Source organism: Dendrobates tinctorius, unplaced genomic scaffold, assembly GCF_039654945.1.
Source record: "Dendrobates tinctorius isolate UK_male_01 unplaced genomic scaffold, ASM3965494v1 ptg000200l, whole genome shotgun sequence".
NCBI classification, from domain to species: Eukaryota; Metazoa; Chordata; class Amphibia; order Anura; family Dendrobatidae; genus Dendrobates; species Dendrobates tinctorius.
Window position 1 is genome coordinate 1044335 of NW_027361867.1, and position 23250 is coordinate 1067584.

Sequence of the window (23250 nt, forward strand, 5' to 3'; positions counted from 1 at the left end):
TCATCATCTCCCACCTCGACTATTGCAACATCCTTTTCTGTGGCTTCCCTGCTAACACCCTTGCATCTCCCAAGTCCATCCTTAACTCTGCCGCCTGACTAATTCATCTCTCTCCTCGCTACTCCTCTGCTTCTCCCCTCTGCAAATCTCTTCACTGGCTCCCATTCCCTCAGCGTATCCAATTCAATTTACTAATACTGACCTACAAGGCCATCTATAACCTGTCTCCCCCATATGTCTCTGAACTAATCTCCTGATACCTTCCCTCACGTAATCTCTGGTCCTCCCAAGACCTCCTTCTCTCCTCCACACTTATTCGCTCCTCGCCCAACCGCCTCCAAGACTTCTCCCGAAGTGTCCCTATTCGCTGGAATTCTTTGCCCCAACACGTCCGGCTATCAACCACACTCGGATCCTTCAGACGGAACCTGAAAACCCACCTCTTCAAAAAAGCCTACAGCCTGCAATGACTCCACTACCTCTTAACCACTACCGCAGATATCACCTCAACCAACACCGGAACTGCTGCAACCCCCCAACCTACTGTCTCCTTCCCCACCATCCTGTAGCATGTAAGCCCGAAAGGGCAGGGTCCTCTCTCCCCTCTGTATCAGTCTGTCATTGTTAGTTTGTTTACTGTCGGTGATATCTGTAATTCTATGTAACCCCTTCTCATGTACAGCACCATGGAACCAATGGTGCTTTATAAATAAATAGTAATAATGTCCCAGCATTCCCAGCAATGTCACCTCTCCAGTTAGCAGCTCAATCATCTTGTAGATGAGTTCTAGGATCTTCTGGTCATTGATGTCCTCATGGATCAGGGGGTGAGGTGGAGGCCCCGTGATTTGGCTCAGGGGTCTTCCCCATCCCTCAGACACAGGGTCCTGACAGCGATCACTAGAGGTCTTCTTCACCACTGTGTAATCCTGGTAATGGAGAGACACATTAATAACTCTCACTACAGACATTTCCAGAGTCCTCACCTCTCCAGTTCTGTCCATCTGTTATTCCCATAGATAAGAATGATGTAATGTGACATCATCAGAATCTCTCACCTCTCCAGTGAGACGGAGGAGGATCTCTAGGGTGAGGTGTAATATCCTCTCCGCCATCTTGTCTCTGTCCATATACATCCTTGATGGGTAAAGCAGGAAAATTCTCTTTTGTAGAAGATCTTCACTGAGAGGATCCGATATTGTAGAGACCTGAATGAGAAGAAGATGATCCGATGTAACATCATAAGAATCCTGTGTAATAATACAATTACTGGAGATAATAAGGGAAACATATGAGGAGATTTATTATCTTACAGGGTTTAGTTTTCTCCCCTGACATCTACTAATAAAACCTATATATTTAGGCCACAGACAACAAGCAGTTTCCTCCTCGGAGTCGGCAGCTGAACATGTTCCTCATAGACTCATCTTCCATAACGCTAATTCTCGTCTCATTACCGACACTGGAATCGGCATTAGCAATACTGCAGGAGAGATTCATTACACGCGACATGAGAAATAACTCCTTCATGGTGAGGACGACATCTTCATCTTCTACTGCGGCTCTAGAGACAGATTTGGCCAGAGTCGGTCACTGCCTCCATCCCCACCGGCCGTCTATATGAAGGTTTCCCGTCTTCCCCGCACTGGAATCTTCTATCCCGTTAGATCTCAGCTCTGAGTCACACACAGAAGTTTGAGGCTTTTAGAAAAGATTTTTTGTTTCCACAATCAACGCGGACAGAAATGATCTGATCTCAAAGTCTCCATGTACAGTGATTTATGGGGATTATTTCTGGCCTTAGGCTTTCCTATGTTACAAGAAAAACTCCAGAAAAAGCCAAAATTTAAATGTTTCTAAGGAAAATTGGCTCCAACAATTCTTGTAAGAAGAAAAAAATATGTAAAAAGCAAAACACATTTTATAGTTTTTAACATGTTAAACATTTATTAAAAAGAAATTAATCTTTTTGGGCCCCAGAACATAGATGTACACCGCAGGGACGGCACAGATGAGGCTGCAACAAAAACCCTGAAAAGCAAACATGACATCTAAGAAGGTGTGACAGAGTTTGGCTGAATGCCCCCCGCCTCCAAGTACTCGATAGTATGGGGCGGCCTAGTTACTGCGATACTTACATGCCTAATAACGGGGTCTGGGCTGCAATGTATGAAGGTCTATTAGGTCGGGCCAGAGGCAGCGTCCAATAAGTTACCTTATAACGCCCCCATACACATTAGACTAAAGTTCCATGAAAGCACTGACTTCGGGGGGTTTGGCCGACCATACAATGTATTTGGGGGCCTCCCGACAGATGATGTCAGGACAGAGAAGGATCTGGCATCCTGAATTTCAGAGGATAATCCGTCTGTTCTTCCTGTAGATAATCCTCCTCTAGAGGAGTCTGGAGTTGACTCTCTCATACAGACCACAGGAAAGCTGGAATATTTGTGTGTATGGGGGAGTCGGGAGAGATCGCCGTCTGCCAAATGACCGTTCAGCCAACTCTGATCTCATGTGTATGGGGCCGTTAGTATTACACTGACAGGCAGTGATGATACACGGCACTACAGTAGTACAGGGCATCACCGGAGCCATCAGAGGCTTGTATGTTGTATGATCGCACTGATCAGAGGGGTTTAAAAAAAGGTTTGAAGTGGAAAAAAAAATCACAGTTTCATCAACAAGAAATATCCATCACTATATGGAAAGCAGAGTCACTGCACAATGTTAGTTACGTCTCGTCCATAACTACTTTATTATACTCTATTATCCTGTACACAGTGGAGTAGATAGAAATCACAGATCCCACAGCAATAGCTGGAATTGGACCCTCCAATGCAAAGAAAAAAAATCTATCTATCTATATACACTGTTCAAAAAAATAAAGGGAACACTTAAATAACAGAATATAACTCCAAGTAAATCAAACTTCTGTGAAATCAAACTGTCCACTTAGGAAGCAACACTGATTGACAATCAATTTCACATGCTGTTGTGCAAATGGAATAGACAACAGATGGAAATTATTGGCAATTATCAAGACACCCTCAATAAAGGAGTGGTTCAGCAGGTGGGGACCACAGACCACATCTCAGTACCAATGCTTCTGGATGATGTTTTAGTCACTTTTGAATGTTGGTTGTGCTTTCACACTCATGGTAGCATGAGACGGACTCTACAACCCACACAAGTGGCTCAGGTAGTGCAGCTCAATCAGGATGGCACATCAATGCGAGCTGTGGCAAGAAGGTTTGCTGTGTCTGTCAGCGTAGTGTCCAGAGGCTGGAGGCGCTACCAGGAATAGGCCAGTACACCAGGAGATGTGGAGGGGGCCGTAGGAGGGCACCAACCCAGCAGCAGGACCGCTACCTCCACCTTTATGCAAGGAGGAACAGGAGGAGCACTGCCAGAGCCCTGCAAAATGATCTTCAGCAGGCCACAAATGTGCATGTGTCTGTACAAACGGTTAGAAACCGACTCCATGAGGATGGTCTGAGGGCCCGATGCCCACAGATGGGGGTTGTGCTCACAGCCCAACACCGTACAGGACGCTTGGCATTTGCCACAGAACACCAGGGTTGGCAAATTCACCACTGGCGCCCTGTGCTCTTCACAGATGAAAGCAGGTTCACACTGAGCACATGTGACAGACGTGACAGAGTCTGGAGACGCCGTGGAGAGCGATCTGCTGTCTGCAACATCCTTCAGCATGACCGGTTTGGCAGTGGTCAGTAATGGTGCGGGGTGGCATTTCTTTGGAGGGTCACACGATGTTGGGCTGCGAGCACAACCCCCATGGAGACACAATTGTGCCTTTACCTGGAGATAAATTCCCAGTGGGGGCAATTTCCAAAATGCAATAACTTAAGTGGGGAATTCAGCTCTTTTCTCACTTAAGGGATCTGTATATGGAGTCTACAAACTACAGTGGGGAAAATAAGGATTTGTTACGCTGCCAATTTTGGGGCTAAAGTCACATTTTTGTGAGGAAAAAAGTAAAATTGTCATTTTTTCCTTCCACATTGCTTAAATTTCTGTCACACTGTCCGAATTCAGATATTGTCCTAGTCAGAAAGGAGAATACAGGGAGCGAAAGGGTTAATAGGACTCACAGGAGGAACCGGCCCAGAAAGCAGAAGACCAGGAGTGTCTGCCACATATATGACTGCTCTGTGCACACAGGACCTGTGATGAGGTCACAGGAGGGGAGGAGTCAGGGGTCACATGATCAGGGGCCTCAGTGTGTGCAGGACTCAGTGTGCTGGAGCGCTCCCGATAATCAGCTGCGTGTGTCGCGCTGTGTGATAGTCACAGCACCTGCATGGAGAGCGACACATGCAGCTGATTATCGGGAGCGCTCCAGGGATCCGGGGTCCCGATGCAGCTATCCGGTAAGCGATATTAGCCAATAACAACTTCTCCGACAATATTCGCTCATCTCTAGTAATAACAGCTCAAAGAAATTAACCGAAATTTTCATTAAGATTAATAGCAAGACCCTATTAAATATTGAGCACCAGTGGGATGAAGCATTGACAGCGGCATGTAAAAGTGTGGGCGCCCCTGGTCAAAATGACCGTTATTGTGAGCAGTAGTAAGATGAAGATGAAATGATCTCTAAAAGGCCGAACCTCTAAGATGACACATGGCCTTTGTATTTTAGGCAACAATAATAAAAATATATATATATATATATATATATATATAGACAATTTCATAATTGCAAAAAGTAAAAGGGGCGATGCAAAACTTTGGGCACATTTAGAGATTTGTGTACTGAGATAATTTTGATCAAGATTTCACACCTTAATTCGCTTGTTAGGGTTATGGTGAGATCACATGGAGACCAGGAGCTACAGTTTGAGGAAAGGGCTAAAAAGCCTTCACTAGACCCCTGTACAGCTGTATAATGAGGCCCAGGCTTTATAGTGAAAGGTCAGGAGTGAGGGCCTGTTCCCAGGAGCTACAGTCTGAGGAAAGGGCTAAAAAGCCTTCACTAGACCCCTGTACAGCTGTATAATGAGGCCCAGGCTTTATAGTGAAGGGACAGGAGTGAGGGCCTGATCTCAGGAGCTACAGTCTGAGGAAAGGGCTAAAAAGCCTTCACTAGACCCCTGTACAGCTGTATAATGAGGCCCAGGCTTTATAGTGAAGGGACAGGAGTGAGGGCCTGTTCCCAGGAGCTACAGTCTGAGGAAAGGGCTAAAAAGCCTTCACTAGACGCCTGTACAGCTGTATAATGAGGCCCAGGCTTTATAGTAAAGGGACAGGAGTGAGGGCCTGTTTCCAGGAGCTACAGTCTGAGGAAAGGACTAAAAAGCCTTCACTAGACCCCTGTACAGCTGTATAATGAGGCCTAGGCTTTATAGTGAAGGGACAAGAGTGAGAGCCTGATCCCAGGAACTACAGTCTGAGGAAAGGGCTAAAAAGCCTTCACTAGACGCCTGTACAGCTGTATAATGAGGCCCAGGCTTTATAGTAAAGGGACAGGAGTGAGGGCCTGTTCCCAGGAGCTACAGTCTGAGGAAAGGCCTAAAAAGCCTTCACTAGACCCCTGTACAGCTGTATAATGAGGCCTAGGCTTTATAGTGAAGGGACAAGAGTGAGGGCCTGTTCCCAGGAGCTACACACTGAGGAAAGGGCTAAAAAGCCTTCACTAGACCCCTGTACAGCTGTATAATGAGGCCCAGGCTTTATAGTGAAGGGACAGGAGTGTGGGCCTGATCCCAGGAGCTACAGTCCAAGGAAAGGGCTAAAAAGCCTTCACTAAACCCCTGTACAGCAGTATAATGAGGCCCAGGCTTTATAGTGAAGGGACAGGAGTGAGGGCCTGTTCCCAGGAGCTACAGTCTGAGGAAAGGACTAAAAAGCCTTCACTAGACCCCTGTACAGCTGTATAATGAGGCCCAGGCTTTATAGTGAAGGGACAGGAGTGAGAGCCTGATCCCAGGAACTACAGTCTGTGGAAAGGGCTAAAAAGCCTTCACTAGACCCCTGTACAGCAGTATAATGAGGCACAGGCTTTATAGTGACGGGACAGGAGTGAGGGTCTGTTCCCATGAGCTACAGTCTGTGGAAAGGGCTAAAAAGCCTTCACTAGACCCCTGTACAGCTGTATAATGAGGCTCAGGCTTTATAGTGAAGGGACAGGAGTGAGGGCCTGTTCCCAGGATCTACAGACTGAGGAAAGGGCTAAAAAGCCTTCACTAGAAACCTGTACAGCTGTATAATGAGGTCCAGGCTTTATAGTGAAGGGACAGGAGTGGGGGCCTGTTCCCAGGAGCTACAGTCTGAGGAAAGGGCTAAAAAGCCTTCACTAGACCCCTGTACAGCTGTATAATGAGGTCCAGGCTTTATAGTGAAGGGACAGGAGTGGGGGCCTGTTCCCAGGAGCTATAGTCTGAGGAAAGGGCTAAAAAGCCTTCACTAGACCCCTGTACAGCTGTATAATGAGGCCCAGGCTTTATAGTGAAGGGACAAGAGTGAGGGCCTGTTCCCAGGAGCTACAGTCTGAGGAAACAGCTAAAAAGCCTTCACTAGACCCCTGTACAGCTGTATAATGAGGCCCAGGCTTTATAGTGAAGGGACAGGAGTGAGGGCCTGTTCCCAGGAGCTACAGTCTGAGGAAAGGCCTAAAAAGTCTTCACTAGACCCCTGTACAGCTGTATAATGAGGCCTAGGCTTTATAGTGAAGGGACAAGAGTGAGGGCCTGTTCCCAGGAGCTACACACTGAGGAAAGGGCTAAAAAGCCTTCACTAGACTCCTGTACAGCTGTATAATGAGGCCCAGGCTTTATAGTGAAGGGACAGGAGTGTGGGCCTGATCCCAGGAGCTACAGACTGAGGAAAGGGCTAAAAAGCCTTCACTAGACCCCTGTACAGCTGTATAATGAGGCCCAGGCTTTATAGTGAAGGGACAGGAGTGTGGGCCTGATCCCAGGAGCTACAGTCCAAGGAAAGGGCTAAAAAGCCTTCACTAAACCCCTGTACAGCAGTATAATGAGGCCCAGGCTTTATAGTGAAGGGACAGGAGTGAGGACCTGTTCCCAGGAGCTACAGTCTGAGGAAAGGACTAAAAAGCCTTCACTAGACCCCTGTACAGCTGTATAATGAGGCCCAGGCTTTATAGTGAAGGGACAGGAGTGAGAGCCTGATCCCAGGAACTACAGTCTGAGGAAAGGGCTAAAAAGCCTTCACTAGACCCCTGTACAGCTGTATAATGAGGCACAGGCTTTATAGTGACGGGACAGGAGTGAGGGTCTGTTCCCAGGAGCTACAGTCTGAGGAAAGGGCTAAAAAGCCTTCATTAGACCCCTGTACAGCTGTATAATGAGGCCCAGGCTTTATAGTGAAGGGACAGGAGTGAGGGCCTGTTCCCAGGAGCTACAGACTGAGGAAAGGGCTAAAAAGCCTTCACTAGACCCCTGTACAGCTGTATAATGAGGTCCAGGCTTTATAGTGAAGGGACAGGAGTGGGGGCCTGTTCCCAGGAGCTACAGTCTGAGGAAAGGGCTAAAAAGCCTTCACTAGACCCCTGTACAGCTGTATAATGAGGCCCAGGCTTTATAGTGAAGGGACAAGAGTGAGGGCCTGTTCCCAGGAGCTACAGTCTGAGGAAAGGGCTAAAAAGCCTTCACTAGACCCCTGTACAGCCGTATAATGAGGCCCAGGCTTTATAGTGAAGGGACAGGAGTGAGGGCCTGTTCCCAGGAGCTACAGTCTGAGGAAGGGGCTAAAAAGCCTTCACTAGACCCCTGTACAGCTGTATAATGAGGCCTAGGCTTTATAGTGAAGGGACAAGAGTGAGGGCCTGTTCCCAGGAGCTACACACTGAGGAAAGGGCTAAAAAGCCTTCACTAGACCCCTGTACAGCTGTATAATGAGGCCCAGGCTTTATAGTGAAGGGACAGGAGTGAGGGCCTGTTCCCAGGAGCTACAGTCTGAGGAAAGGGCTAAAAAGCCTTCACTAGACCCCTGTACAGCTGTATAATGAGGCCCAGGCTTTATAGTGAGGGGACAGGAGTGAGGGCCTGATCCCAGGAGCTACAGACTGAGGAAAGGGCTAAAAAGCCTTCACTAGACCCCTGTACAGCTGTATAATGAGGCCCAGGCTTTATAGTGAGGGGACAGGAGTGAGGGCCTGTTCCCAGGAGCTACAGTCTGAGGAAAGGGCTAAAAAGCCTTCACTAGACCCCTGTACAGCTGTATAATGAGGCCCAGGCTTTATAGTGAAGGGACAGGAGTGAGGGCCTGTCCCCAGGAGCTACAGTCTGAGGAAAGGGCTAAAAAGCCTTCACTAGACCCCTGTACAGCTGTATAATGAGGCCCAGGCTTTATAGTGAGGGGACAGGAGTGAGGGCCTGATCCCAGGAGCTACAGACTGAGGAAAGGGCTAAAAAGCCTTCACTAGACCCCTGTACAGCTGTATAATGAGGCCCAGGCTTTATAGTGAGGGGACAGGAGTGAGGGCCTGTTCCCAGGAGCTACAGTCTGAGGAAAGGGCTAAAAAGCCTTCACTAGACCCCTGTACAGCTGTATAATGAGGCCCAGGCTTTATAGTGAAGGGACAGGAGTGAGGGCCTGTCCCCAGGAGCTACAGTATGAGGAAAGGGCTAAAAAGCCTTCACTAGACCCCTGTACAGCCGTATAATGAGGCCCAGGCTTTATAGTGAAGGGACAGGAGTGAGGGCCTGTTCCCAGGAGCTACAGTCTGAGGAAGGGGCTAAAAAGCCTTCACTAGACCCCTGTACAGCTGTATAATGAGGCCTAGGCTTTATAGTGAAGGGACAAGAGTGAGGGCCTGTTCCCAGGAGCTACACACTGAGGAAAGGGCTAAAAAGCCTTCACTAGACCCCTGTACAGCTGTATAAGGAGGCCCAGGCTTTATAGTGAAGGGACAGGAGTGAGGGCCTGTTCCCAGGAGCTACAGTCTGAGGAAAGGGCTAAAAAGCCTTCACTAGACCCCTGTACAGCTGTATAATGAGGCCCAGGCTTTATAGTGAGGGGACAGGAGTGAGGACCTGATCCCAGGAGCTACAGACTGAGGAAAGGGCTAAAAAGCCTTCACTAGACCCCTGTACAGCTGTATAATGAGGCCCAGGCTTTATAGTGAGGGGACAGGAGTGAGGGCCTGTTCCCAGGAGCTACAGTCTGAGGAAAGGGCTAAAAAGCCTTCACTAGACCCCTGTACAGCTGTATAATGAGGCCCAGGCTTTATAGTGAGGGGACAGGAGTGAGGGCCTGTTCCCAGGAGCTACAGTCTGAGGAAAGGGCTAAAAAGCCTTCACTAGACCCCTGTACAGCTGTATAATGAGGCCCAGGCTTTATAGTGAAGGGACAGGAGTGAGGGCCTGTCCCCAGGAGCTACAGTATGAGGAAAGGGCTAAAAAGCCTTCACTAGACCCCTGTACAGCTGTATAATGAGGCTCAGGCTTTATAGTGAAGGGACAGGAGGGAGAAAAGTGGGGAAAGGAGAAAGAAGAGCTGGACTGCCGATCACTAACCTGCAGAGCCACACGCCACATATATGGCTGCTCTGTGCACAGGACCTGTGATGAGGTCACAGGAGGGGAGGAGTCAGGGGTCACATGATCTCCGGAGTGCAGACCACCATGGAGCCTTCTCCTCAGTCAGTGACATTCCCGCCATTATTCGCCCCTCACTACTGGCACAATTACCCCGCGCCGCCTTCTCTACACAGTGTTATGTGTGGAATGTAACGTGTGATTTCTCTGGAGGGAAATAGACCCCACACAGGAGGGAATTCTCCCCAGTTACCGGCCGTCTACTATATGGCGGCATATGATTGTGCTATCGACTCCACACCAGGAGCTAAAATGCCCAAATCTCTAAAGTAACCGCTATAAGAGAAGATGTAACAAATTTCCCCTAAACTCACACAGCGCAGGAGGCCTCACTTGGAGCAATGTGACTCGCGCACAGAAAATCTATTCCCGGTTCTGTGATAAGTTAGCGGCCAACAGGAAGAAGAAAGGTCTGAATTACAGCCCAGACTGGAGGAGAAACTGCAGGAGTTAGAATTGGCCAATCAGCGCTCTTCACCCCTATACTTATCTACACAAATACAAGATATGAAATGACAATTAGACGCCATTCTCACCACCAGAACGGAGAGGCGCTAACTTGGAGTAAAGCCGCGTTTTATCACCATGCCAATAAGCCTAATAAGATGCCGCTCGTAAGCTCAGAATGAGAGAGTCACTGGATATAATCTCCTCTATAAAAGACCCTAAGGGTCAGACCTCAGCCCACCCCGATGTCATTTATAGCACTTATAATGAATACTCCCAGAGTTTGTATTCGCCCCCACAATCACCCCCCCCCCCTCACTACTGGAGTCATTCCTTCACACACTACATCTACCTAACCTGACTGAGTCCGCGGCACAACAACTCCATTTACACATCTCTGAGGAGGAAATAGTTTCAACAATCAAAAAACTAAAAAGAGGAAAGGCCCCGGGGCCGGATGGTCTTACAGCAATATATTATAAAAAATGCAGCGATGTGCTGACACCACATATAAAAACCTCTGTAATTCACTACTAAATGGCTCACAGCTGCCCCCTGAGCTCTACGTGGCGCATGTAACCGTAATCCCTAATCCTAAGAGAGATCATCTCACCACAAATTATAGACCTATATCCCTCTTATACATTGACTTCAAAATCTTTACATCCATTGTGACTAACAGGATCAATAAAATCCTCCCTCACCTCATCCATCGGGGTCAGGTTGGTTTTATACCAGCGCGACAGGCCCCAGATAATATTAGGAGAGGGTTAAATATTATTCATACAACTAACCTACAGCGAAAGCGACTTCTCCTGCTCGCATTAGATATTGAGAGGGCTTTCGATTCGGTGTCCTGGACATATCTCTTTACGGTTCTATCGGAAGTCGGATTCTCCCCTAAACTTATAAAGTGCCTCCAATTGTTATATGATAGCCCTATCACTTATGTAAAACTCCCGTCACCACATCCCCCTCCAATTAATATTCAGAGGGTACCAGGCAGGGCTGTCCTCTATCTCCGGATCTTTTTGCACTTGCAATGGAACCCATTGTGGAAGCAATAAGGAGAGATCAGAATATCCTGGGCCCTGAGAATATGGGAGACCAATATAAAGTCAGCCTCTTTGCGGATGATCTCCTGCTAACATTAATAAGTCCCCACACTACACTCCCTCACTTGTTTTCCCTCCTTCACGAATTTGAGAAGATCTCAGGGTTAAAGATTAACATTGATAAATCCGAAGCATTATTTGTAAATTTTCCTAAGACAGAGCAAACTAATATAGCCTCCCATTTTGGGTTTATAGACAAAGAACATTACTGTATTTTTCGGACTACAAGACGCACCGGACCATAAAACGCACCCCAATTTTCAGAAGGAAAATAGGGAAAAAAATAATAATGTGTCAAATGGGGGTCCGTCTTACAGTCCGAATTCAGCTTACCTGGGAAGGGATCCGGCACAGGTGGAGGAGTATTCACAGGGGTCATTCAGTGGTCCAGGCTCGTGCGGTGACGGCTCTGTGCTGGGGCAGGTTGGTTATGCTGGGCAGCTGTGCTGGGGCAGGGGCAGCTGTGCTGGGGCAGCTGTGCTGGGGCAGGGGCAGGTGGCCTGTGCTGGGTGAGGGTGGTGGCGGGCTGTGCTCCGGTGCAGGGGCGGCGGCTCCGCCGGCATTTCCTCGCAGCCCGGAGTCCCCCGCACATCCCTTGCTGGCTGCCGCCATGTTGCGGTGGCCTCCGGGAACATGGCTGCCGGAAAGATGGCCGCCGGTCCGGGGACGGCGCATGCGCGGGTTCAGATCTCGCCGCCACCCTGCACCGCAGAGCCCCGCCCGCTGCCACCACCGCACCGCAGAGCCCCGCCCGCTGCCACCACCGCACCGCAGAGCCCCGCCCGCTGCCACCACCGCACCGCAGGTTAGTATATTGCGACCATAAGATGCACCCCCCACTTTCCCCCAAAATTTTGAGGGAAAAAAATGCGTCTTATGGTCTGAAAAATACGGTATCTAACATATCTGGGTATCAACTTAACAGCCAACAGGTCACCTCTGTTTCGGTGGAATTACACTCCACTGATCCAAAACTTCCAGAGGGACCTGGATAGATGGGCTTCCTCAAAGTTATCCTGGCTCGGCAGAACACATGCATTAAAAATGGTGTCACTGCCTCGCTTCTTATACAGTCATATGTTAAAGTTTGGGCACCCCTATTAATGTTAGCCTTTTTTCTTTATAACAATTTTGTTTTTTGCAACAGCTATTTCAGTTTCATATATCTAATAACTGATGGACTCAGTTATATTTCTGGATTCAAATGAGGTTTATTGTACTAACAGAAAATGTGCAATCTGCATTTAAACAAAATCTGACCGGTGCAAGAGTATGGGCACCTCAACATAAAATTGACATTAATATTTCGTAGATCCTCATTTTGCAAAAATAACAGCCTCTAGTCGCTTCCTGTAGCTATTAATGAATTCCTGGATCCTGGATAAAGGTATTTGTGACCATTCCTGTTTACAAAACAATTCCAGTTCAGTTAAGTTTGATGGTCGCCGAGCATGGACAGCCCACTTCAAATTATCCCACAGATGTTCAATGATATTCAGGTCTGGGGACTGGGATGGCCATTACAGAACATTGTAATTGTTCCTCTGCATGAATGCCTGAGTAGATTTGGAGCGGTGTTTTGGATCATTGTCTTGCTGAAATATCCATCCCCTGCGTAACTTCAACTTCGTCACTGATTCTTGCACATAATTGTCAAGAATCTGCTGATACTGAGTTGAATCCATGCGACCCTCAACTTTAACAAGATTCCCGGTGCCGGCACTGGCCACACAGCCCCAAAGCATGATGGAACCTCCACCAAATTTTACTGTGGGTAGCAAGTGTTTTTCATGGAATGCTGTGTTTTTTAGCCTCCATGCATAACGCCTTTTTGTATGACCAAACAACTCAATCTTTGTTTCATCAGTCCACAGGCCCTTCTTCCAAAATGTAACTGGCTTGTCCAAATGTGCTTTTGCAGACCTCAGGCGACTGTTTGTGGTATGCTTGCAGAAACGGCTTCTTTCGCATCACTCTCCCATACAGCTTCTCCTTGTGCAAAGTGCGCTGTATTGTTGACCGATGCACAGTGACACCATCTGCAGCAAGATGAGGCTGCAGGTCTTTGGAGGTGGTCTGTGGATTGTCCTTGACTGTTCTCACCATTCTTCTTCTCTGCCTTTCTGATATTTTTCTTGGCCTGCCACTTCTGGGCTTAACAAGAACTGTGCATGTGTTCTTCCATTTCCTTACTATGTTCGTCACAGTGGAAACTGACAGGTTAAATCTCTGAGACAACTTTTTGTATCCTTCCCCTGAAAAGCTATGTTGAATAATCTTTGTTTTCAGATCATTTGAGAGTTGTTTTGAGGAGCCCATGATGCCACTCTTCATAGGAGAATCAAATAGGGGAACTACTTGCAAGTGGACACCTTAAATACCTTTTCTCATGATTGGATACACCTGGCTATGAAGTTCAAAGCTCAATGAGGTTACAAAACCAATTTAGTCCTTCAGGAAGTCAGTAAAAAGTAGTTAGGAGTGTTCAAATCAAGAAAATGATAAGGGTGCCCATACTTTTGCACCAGTCAAATTTTGTTTAAATGCAGATTGCACATTTTCTGTTAATACAATAAACCTCATTAAAATCCAGAAATATAACTGAGTCCATCAGTTATTAGATATATGAAACTGAAATAGCTTGTTATAAAGAAAAAAGGTTAACATTAATAGGGGTGCCCAAACTTTTACATATGACTGTATCTATTTAGGTCCCTCCCAATTATGGTACCAGCCAGAACGTTCACTCATTCACACTCTATGATGTCTAAGTTTCTTTGGCTAGGAAAACAACCCAGAATTGTGCAAAAACATATGTTCCGTCACAGAAAAGAAGGGGGTTTATCCCTCCCTAATTTTACACTTTATTACAAGTCGGCACAGATTGCTCCATTAATAAGTGCGTGTTCATATCCCAATAGTCCGAGATGGGTTATTCTGGAATCATTTCTCTCCAAACCATTCTCTTTATCAGGCCTAATGTGGACCACAGACCGACTTCCACGGGGGTTAATGAATGTGGCTCCTTTTACAGTCCACTTGTTGCTTCTTTGGAGGAAAGTCAGGTTTAAATATAACTTACAATCAAGTCCTTCTCCCCTGACAGCCATATTACAAAACCCCATGTTCCCGCCAGGCCTTGAGCCACAAATGTTTTCTTGGTGGAAGCTGAAAGGTATTCATATACTTAGGCTGTGTTCACACACAGCGTTTTTATCGCGGTTTTTTTGGCAAACGCGAAAAAGAAGCTTCCCATTAATTTTGAACTTTTTGTGCACATTGATGCGTTTTTTACCGCGAAAAAAAAAAACCGCATCGCGGTAAAAAACGCAGCATGCTCATTAATTTCGTGTTTTGTCCGCGTTTCTGGCTTTTTCCATGTGTCTAGAAACTACGCGGAAAAAAACGCAAAAAAACCACGCGGAAAACGCGCAGAAAAAAACGCGCGGTTTCTGGGAAGGGAGTCAGGTTTTTCAGCAGAAAATTTCTGCTACGTGTGCACATAGCCTTAAACATTTGTGTTCCCCATTTAATATCTTAGGCTAAGTGCACACGTAGCAGAAATTTTCTGCTGAAAAACCTGACTCCCTTTCCAGAAACCGCGAGGTTTTTTCTGCGCGTGTTTTTTGTGCGTTTTTTTCTGCGTTTTCAAAACGCATATAACTAGCCAGAAACGCGGAAAAATCTGCGTAATTATTGAGCATGCTGCGTTTTTTACCGTGATGCGGTTTTTTTCGTGGTGAAAAATGCATAGAAATGAATGGGAAGCTTATTTTTAGCGGTTTTATTGGAAAAACCGCTAAAAATACCGCTAAAAAAACGCTGTGTGTGAACACAGCCTTACTTGACAGACAGGAATTTGTTCAAATATTTGAACCTCCAGTTAGGGACGTAATGCGATTGAACCAGATCTCCCACTTTGCAAAGCAGATCCTCCCGAGCGGTACTACTCTCAGGGCAACCAGTTTTGAAAATTAATGTCTAAATGACCCTTTGGGCAGGGGAACGATCTCATTGATCTACTATGCTATAAATTCTCCACAAAATGATAAAAAATTGAAGTATATGTTACAGTGGGAGGAGGATCTGGGGTTTGAACAGTCAATTGATGAATGGTATCGTAGCTGTGACACCCTATCAGAAGGTAGTCACCAGACTTCCCTTGTGGAGACCTCCTTACAACTATTGCACAGAGTCTATTATGGACCAGAAAAAATTCACAGCATTTTCCCCAATATCTCGGGAGACTGTTTTGGGGCTGTGGAATATCTGGTGACATGAGACATATTTGGTGGTCTTGTACGGTGGTTTCTGGGCTTTGGGAGAAGGTGAAGCGTCTGATAGCACAGATGTATGGTGGACCGGTTGATCTGGAACCTTCTACCCTTTTAATGGGAACCAGGCCTTCCCGGCTTCCAAAAAGCTTTCAGAAGATAGTAAACTACTTATGTATGGCCACTAAAATCCACATTGCGGCAAAGTGGAAGTCGCCCTCACTGCCAATATCTATGGTGAAAGAGAAGATGAACAACATTATGTTATATGAAAGAATAGAAGAAACTAGAACCGACAGGTGGGATTCTTTCTTCAGGGTTTGGCATCCCTGGATGGAGCTTCACTCAGATACTCGACTGGATCAGGCTCTGAGGCTCTCTCTGTAGCCAACTGAGAACTTGTCACGGCCTGGGACGGGATTCATATATGATCCTTCAATAGTGGGTTGCATAACCGCTTTAATCGCCCTGGATTGGTTATTGATGACACCATTATAGATTATTGGATATCGTATAAATAAATCCTTTGTGCCTTTCCCTACCCCTGTCTATGTCCTGTCTCCCTTATATTATTTGAAGTTTATTGAATGTGTGGTAAATTGTTAGTTTACGCTCCCTTGCATGGGAGATCATAACTTGGACTTGGTTTAATAAGTTTCTAAATACAAATTTATTGAAACTAAAATGCCAAAATTTTGTTTATTTCCTCCCTTCCAGAGTCCGGCTGAGGCTCATATACGGCCATGCTCCTCTCCGGTCACCGTGGGGGGTTTGGTAGAAGGATGGAGGGCTGTGCCTGTGAGTCACGGTTCCCCTTCCCTATCCTTTACCCCTTATACCTGACCTGTTTATACAATTATCTGGAGCTAAATGGTTTTACAAACTTAACTTGACACGCAGGGCCGATTTTAGGCAAAGTTTAAAATGGGGCCCAAATGCTGACATATTGCACATCACACAGAAGCATTTCGGTTGTAGTTACATGCGCTGAGTTCAGGACGCTAAACAAGCGTGATCGACAATATTGAAATCGTTCCACACTTGTTTCCCGGCCTCTTTACACCGGCTGAGGAATAATGATGGGAACGGAACAATCACTATTAGATGAATCTGTCCCCATACAGTATCATGTTATCAGCAGCACATCTACAGTTTACACCGCCGATGTGCTGCTGAGAACAATGATTTTTCTTGCAGCATAAACAATCCAATCACTCGATGAATATGCAGCATTTTGCTTGTTTAGTATTATTCACACCATAGTCCGCCATACATTATAATGTGCACCACAGTCCTCCATATTGTACAATCCACACCCCATAGTCCTCCATATAATACGTGCCCCATAGTCCTCTATATAGTATAATACACTCCCTATAGTCCTCCATATAGAATATAATGTAGCCCCCATAGTATATAACACAGCCACATAGTATGTAACACAGCCTCCCCCATAGAATATAATATACCCCCCAATAATATTATAACACAGCCCACATAGTATAGCACAGCCACGTTGTATATAGCACAGCCCACATAGTATATAGCACAGCCCACATAGTATATAGCACAGCTCACATAGTATATAGCACAGCCCACATAGTATATAACACAGCCCACATAGTATATAGCACAGCCCACATAGTATATAACACAGCCCACGTAGTATATAGCACAGCCCACATAGTATATAACACAGCCCACGTAGTATATAACACAGTCCACATAGTATATAGCACAGCCCACATAGTATATAGCACAGCCCACATAGTATATAGCACAGCCCACATAGTATATAGCACAGCCCACGTAGTATATAACACGGCCCACGTAGTATATAGCACAGCCCACGTAGTATATAACACAGTCCACATAGTATACAGCACAGCCCACATAGTATATAGCACAGTCACATAGTATATAGCACAGCCACATAGTATATAGCACAGTCCACATAGTATATCGCACGGCCCACATAGTATATAGCACAGTCCACATAGTATATCGCACGGCCCACATAGCATATAACACAACCCACATAGCATATAGCACAGCCCATATAGTATATAGCACAGCCCACATAGTATATAGCATGGCCCACATAGTATATAGCACGGCCCACATAGTATATAGCACGGCCCACATAGTATATAGCACGGCCCACATACTGTATATGGAGTCCACAAACTACAGTGGGGGAAATAAGTATCTGTTATGCTGGCAATTTTGCAAGTTTTCCCACCTACAAAGAATGAAGAGGTCTGTAATTTTTATTGCAGGTACACTTCAACTGTGAGACAAAATGTAAAAATAAAAAACAGAAAATCACATTGTATGTTTTCTAAATAATTAAATTACATTTTATTGCAGGAAAGTAGTATTTGATCACCTGCCAATTAGCAAGAATTCTGGCTCTCACAGACCTGTTAGTTTTTCTTTATGAAGCCTCCTCTGCACTCATTACCTGTATTAATTGCACCTATTTAATCTCATTACCTGTATACTAGACACCTGTCCACACACTCAATCACACTCCCAACCTCTCTACAATGGCCAAGACCAAAGAGCTGTCTAAGGACACCAGGGAAAAAATTGTAGACCTGCACAAGGCTGGGATGAGCTACAGGACAATAGGCAAGCAGCTAGGTGAGAAGGCAACTGTTGGTGCAATTATTAGAAACATTGAAGAAATACAAGATGACTGATCTTCCGCAGTCTGGGGCTCCATGCAAGATCTCGCCTCGTAGAGTAAGGGTGATTCTGAGAAAGGTCAGGAATCAGGCCAGAACTACATGGGACGAGGACCTGGTCAGTGACTAGAAGAGAGCTGGGACCACAGTCTCAAACATTACAGTTAGTAATACAGGACGCTGTCATGGATTAAAATCTTGCAAGGCACACAAGGTTCCCCTGCTCACGCCAGCACATGTCCAGGCCAATTTGAAGGTCGCCAATGACCATCTGGATGATCCAGAGGAGGCATGGGAGAAGGTCAAGTGGTCAGATGAGACCAAAAGAGACTTTTTGGGTATCAACTCCTTACATATGTGAGGAGGAACAAGAAGGATGAGTACAACCCCAAGAACACAGTCCCAACCGTGAAGCCTAGTGGGGGAAACATCATACTTTGGGGGTGCTTTTCTGTAAAGGGGACAGGACAACTGCAACGTATTGAAGAAAGGATGGATGGGGTCATGTATCGGGAGATTTTGGCCAACAACCTCCTTCTCTCAGTAACAGCATTGAAGATGGGTGGAGGCTTGGTCTGCGAGCAGAACAATGACCCGGAACACACAGACAGGGAAACTAAGGAGCGGCTACTAAAGAATGTCAGGGTCCTGGAGTGGCCTAGCCGGTCTCCAGACCTGAACCCAACAGGAAATCTTTGGAGGAGCGGAAACTCAATGTTACCAAGTGACAGCCCCGAAAACTGAAATATCTGGAGAAGATCTGTATGGGGGGGGGGGCAAAAATCCTGTTTTTCTATTGTGTCAAATACTTATTTCATGCCATAAAATTCCCATTAATTCCTTAGAAATCATAGGATGTGATCTTCTGTTATTTATTGTTAGATTCTGTCTCTCACAGGTGAAGTCTTCCTACAATAACAATTACCGACCTCTCCATTCTCTGTAGGGGGAAACCTGGAAAATCGGCAGAACATCAAAGACTTGGGGAGCGAGAGGGTGCAGGGAGTGTGTGATAGAGGGGAGCGAGAGGGTGCAGGGGGTGTGTGATAGAGGGGAGCGAGAGGGGGCAGGGGGGTGTGATAGAGGGGAGCAGGAGGGTGCAGGGGGTGTGTGATAGAGGGGAGCAGGAGGGTGCAGGGGGGGTGTGATAGAGGGGAGCGAGAGGGGGCAGGGGGGTGTGATAGAGGGGAGCAGGAGGGTGCAGGGGGTGTGTGATAGAGGGGCGCGAGAGGGTGCAGGGGGGTGTGATAGAGGGGAGCAAGAGGGTGCAGGGGGTGTGTGATAGAGGGGCGCGAGAGGGTGCAGGGGGTGTGTGATAGAGGGGAGGAGGAGGGTGCAGGGGGTGTGTGATAGAGGGGCGCGAGAGGGTGCAGGGGGTGTGTGATAGAGGGGCGCGAGAGGGTGCAGGGGGTGTGTGATAGAGGGTGCAGGGGGTGTGTGATAGAGGGGAGCAAGAGGGTGCAGGGGGTGTGTGATAGAGGGTGCAGGGGGTGTGTGATAGAGGGGAGCGAGAGGGCGCAGGGGGCGTGTGATAGAGGGTGCAGCGGGTGTGTGATAGAGGGGAGCGAGAGGGCGCAGGGGGCGTGTGATAGAGGGGAGCGAGAGGGCGCAGGGGGCGTGTGATAGAGGGGAGCGAGAGGGCGCAGGGGGCGTGTGATAGAGGGGAGCGAGAGGGCGCAGGGGGCGTGTGATAGAGGGGAGCGAGAGGGCGCAGGGGGCGTGTGATAGAGGGGAGCGAGAGGGCGCAGGGGGCGTGTGATAGAGGGGAGCGAGAGGGCGCAGGGGGCGTATGATAGAGGGGAGCGAGAGGGCGCAGGGGGCGTGTGATAGAGGGGAGCGAGAGGGCGCAGGGGGCGTGTGATAGAGGGGAGCGAGAGGGCGCAGGGGGCGTGTGATAGAGGGGAGCGAGAGGGCGCAGGGGGCGTGTGATAGAGGGGAGCGAGAGGGCGCAGGGGGCGTGTGATAGAGGGGAGCGAGAGGGGGCAGGGGGTGTGATAGAGGGGAGCGAGAGGGCGCAGGGGGGGTGTGAGAGGGGAGCGAGAGGGTGTGTGATAGAGGGGAGCGAGAGGGGGCAGGGGGTGTGATAGAGGGGAGCGAGAGGGCGCAGGGGGTGTGTGATAGAGGGGAGCGAGAGGGCGCAGGGGGTGTGTGATAGAGAGGAGCAAGAGGGTGCAGGGGGTGTGTGATAGAGGGTGCAGGGGGTGTGTGATAGAGGGTGCAGGGGGTGTGTGATAGAGGGTGCAGGGGGTGTGTGATAGAGGGTGCAGGGGGTGTGTGATAGAGGGGAGCGAGAGGGTGCAGGGGGTGTGTGATAGAGGGGAGCGAGAGGGTGCAGGGGGTGTGTGATAGGGGGTGTGTGATAGAGGGGAGCAGGAGGGTGCAGGGGGTGTGTGATAGAGGGTGCAGGGGGTGTGTGATAGAGGGGAGCAGGAGGGTGCAGGGGGTGTGTGATAGAGGGGAGCAGGGGGTGTGTGATAGAGGGGAGCAGGAGGGTGCAGGGGGTGTGTGATAGAGGGGAGCACGGGGTGTGTGATAGAGGGGAGCGGGAGGGTGCAGGGGGTGTGTGATAGAGGGGAGCGGGAGGGAGCAGGGGGTGTGTGATAGAGGGGAGCGGGAGGGTGCAGGGGGTGTGTGATAGAGGGGAGCGGGAGGGTGCAGGGGGTGTGTGATAGAGGGGAGCGGGAGGGTGCAGGGGGTGTGTGATAGAGGGGAGCGGGAGGGTGCAGGGGGTGTGTGATAGAGGGGAGCGGGAGGGTGCAGGGGGTGTGTGATAGAGGGGAGCGAGAGGGTGCAGGGGGTGTGTGATAGACGGGAGCGAGAGGGTGCAGGGTACATGAGAGAGGGGCGTAGGGTGTCGGAGATGGAGGGCTGCAGGGTGCGGGAGATGGAGGGCTGCAGGGTGCGGGAGATGGAGGGCTGCAGGGTGCGGGAGATGGACGGTTCGGGAGATGGAGGGGTGCAGGGTGTGTGCAGTTCCAGCTGCCAGTGACAGGTGAGTGATGGAAGTGGCGGTGTTGCACCCACCGATCAGACAGTGATCACCCGTCCTAAGGATACGGATCGGTCATCAGTGGTAAAGTCGTGACCTCTGTACACAATCTTATCCTGTCTGTCGCTCAGTGGTCGGACATGTTGCTCGTGCAGTGTGTGAGTGACAGGCTGTTCGGTGCATTCGGGGCTGTCGGGCTTAGATCTGACCCCACAGAGCAGCGGTCAGTGATGTGGCTGATGGGGTCAGTGACTATAATGGGGCAGAGTCGGCCTCTGCTCGGTCCTCCATCATTTTTGGCTGGATACACCTAGCTCAGGCAGGTGATGACCAAGGAGGCGTCTGGCTCCAGATTGTACAGCGAGCCCAAACATCCCGCCAATACCATAAAGGGGCGCTCAGACTTAGAAGTCTGTATTCACGCTGTGACGGTTCCCTGGTACCAGACAGCGACCCCGTGCCCTTACACATGTGATTTCCTACCTGGGGTCACAGGCCGGTCCCATGTATCCGGCGTCTCTCAGTAATAGTGAATTGATGGCATTTGTTTCTCAGTGATGACCTTGAATAACCGGTGACCTTCCGAGGGTTTTGTATTGGCTGAAGTGACGCCTCTTCAGTGACCCAAAACGGGAGGAAACAATGTAACAACGTGGACGACCCCTGAGAGGACAGTCAGTGGCTTCTCTCAGATAGTAACACACGGTGTGCTAATCTAGGGGTCTAGGGTCAGAGTGTCGCCGAGCGCGCTGAGATCTGCCGGTGTGGCTGACCGTAGTCTCATATGTATGGGGACAGTAACTACTCTGTAATGGGAACGGCTCTTATCAGCATCTGTCACTCAGCTGTGTATAACCACGTACGTGTAAGATGCAGCCAATGTCACCAGTGTCCGGTCCGTGCGTCATCAGTGTACGGTCCGCGAGTCATCAGTGTACTGTGAGAGGTAATGACGGGAACATGAGGAGGCCAGGGTGTGTGACAGAGGGGAGCAAGAGGGTGCAGGGTGTGTGTGATAGAGGGCAGCACACACCCTGCACCCTCTTGCTCCCCTCTATCACACACACCCTGTGTGTGACACAGTCCGTGTGTCATCAGTGTACGGTCCGTGTGTCATCAGTGTACGGTCCGTGTGTCATCAGTGTACGGTCCGTATGTGTGTCATCAGTATACGGTCCGTGTTTCATCAGTGTACAGTCCGCATGTCATCAGTACACGGTCCGTGTGCCCGTTTTTACCATCAGTTATCGTCAGTGGTTTTCACAGCTGGATAAATAAATGATGGCGCCTCTGTTATACTTTGCAGTGTTAATCACAGGCAGCACACGGATGGCGAACACGCTGTATACTAATACTACCCGTGTGATGGGTTTTCTGGACCCATAGACCTGTATTAGCACTTTTCATATGTTGCACTGTAAAAAAACTGAGAAATCTCTGTAAGTTTTGCCCAGGCTCACAGTGAGAAATCACATCCATGTGGCCTCATAGGCTATAATGGTGTCCTGTAGGTGTGAAAACTCCGGATAGAATTTGTCCGTGTGACACTGACGGCTGCAGGAGGCTGTTGTCTGACTTCCCAATAGGGGGAGCGACCACTCACAGCGCCTCGGGCAGCATCAATGCCAAATACGGCGCCGGGTTGGGTCGTCCTTCCCACATATAAATTCTGACATTAGCATATAATCACATATAGGCCGGGGTCAGACATGAGAGAAACTCGCACGAGGCGCACACCTCAATACCCGGCACTGCCGCCGGCACTCGGGACCGGAGCGTTCAGCTCCATGGATTTCAATGTGCTCCGGTCCGAGGGCCGGCGGCAGTGCCGGGTATTGAGGAGCGAGTCTGTGGAATGGCTGACCCTGGACATATAACTGGTGGAACATGACATGGGGCTTTTGGTCGGGAAAATTTCACCAGTAGAAATAAGGGTGAATTCAGAGAGACCATGGCAGATCGAGTCACAACAGAGGCAAGTTTTCAGATTGCATGTATTGATTTTATTCGGGAGACAGGCGATTTTTAGCAAATCTTCCGTCTTCTCTTTTATGTTTCTTGGTGCCAGGACATTTTTCAGTGATGGAGGTCTTCAAAATGTCAAAAAGGGATTGCTGGGTAATGTTTTTCCCATTCCAGCTGTCTGAC

The 23250-nt window shown here is 48.5% G+C and overlaps 1 protein-coding gene across 1 annotated transcript in view; it reads right to left on the minus strand.

Moving 5' to 3' along the window:
- LOC141056810 (uncharacterized) overlaps positions 1 to 23250 on the minus strand; it is a 61637-nt gene that overhangs the window by 15586 nt on the left and 22801 nt on the right. The window contains exons 6-7 of the mRNA XM_073553290.1: positions 1059 to 1269; positions 750 to 929 (exon numbers count right to left, since the gene is read on the minus strand). Coding sequence (XP_073409391.1) covers positions 750 to 929; positions 1059 to 1269 — 391 coding nt within the window. The remainder of the gene's footprint in view (positions 1 to 749; positions 930 to 1058; positions 1270 to 23250) is intronic.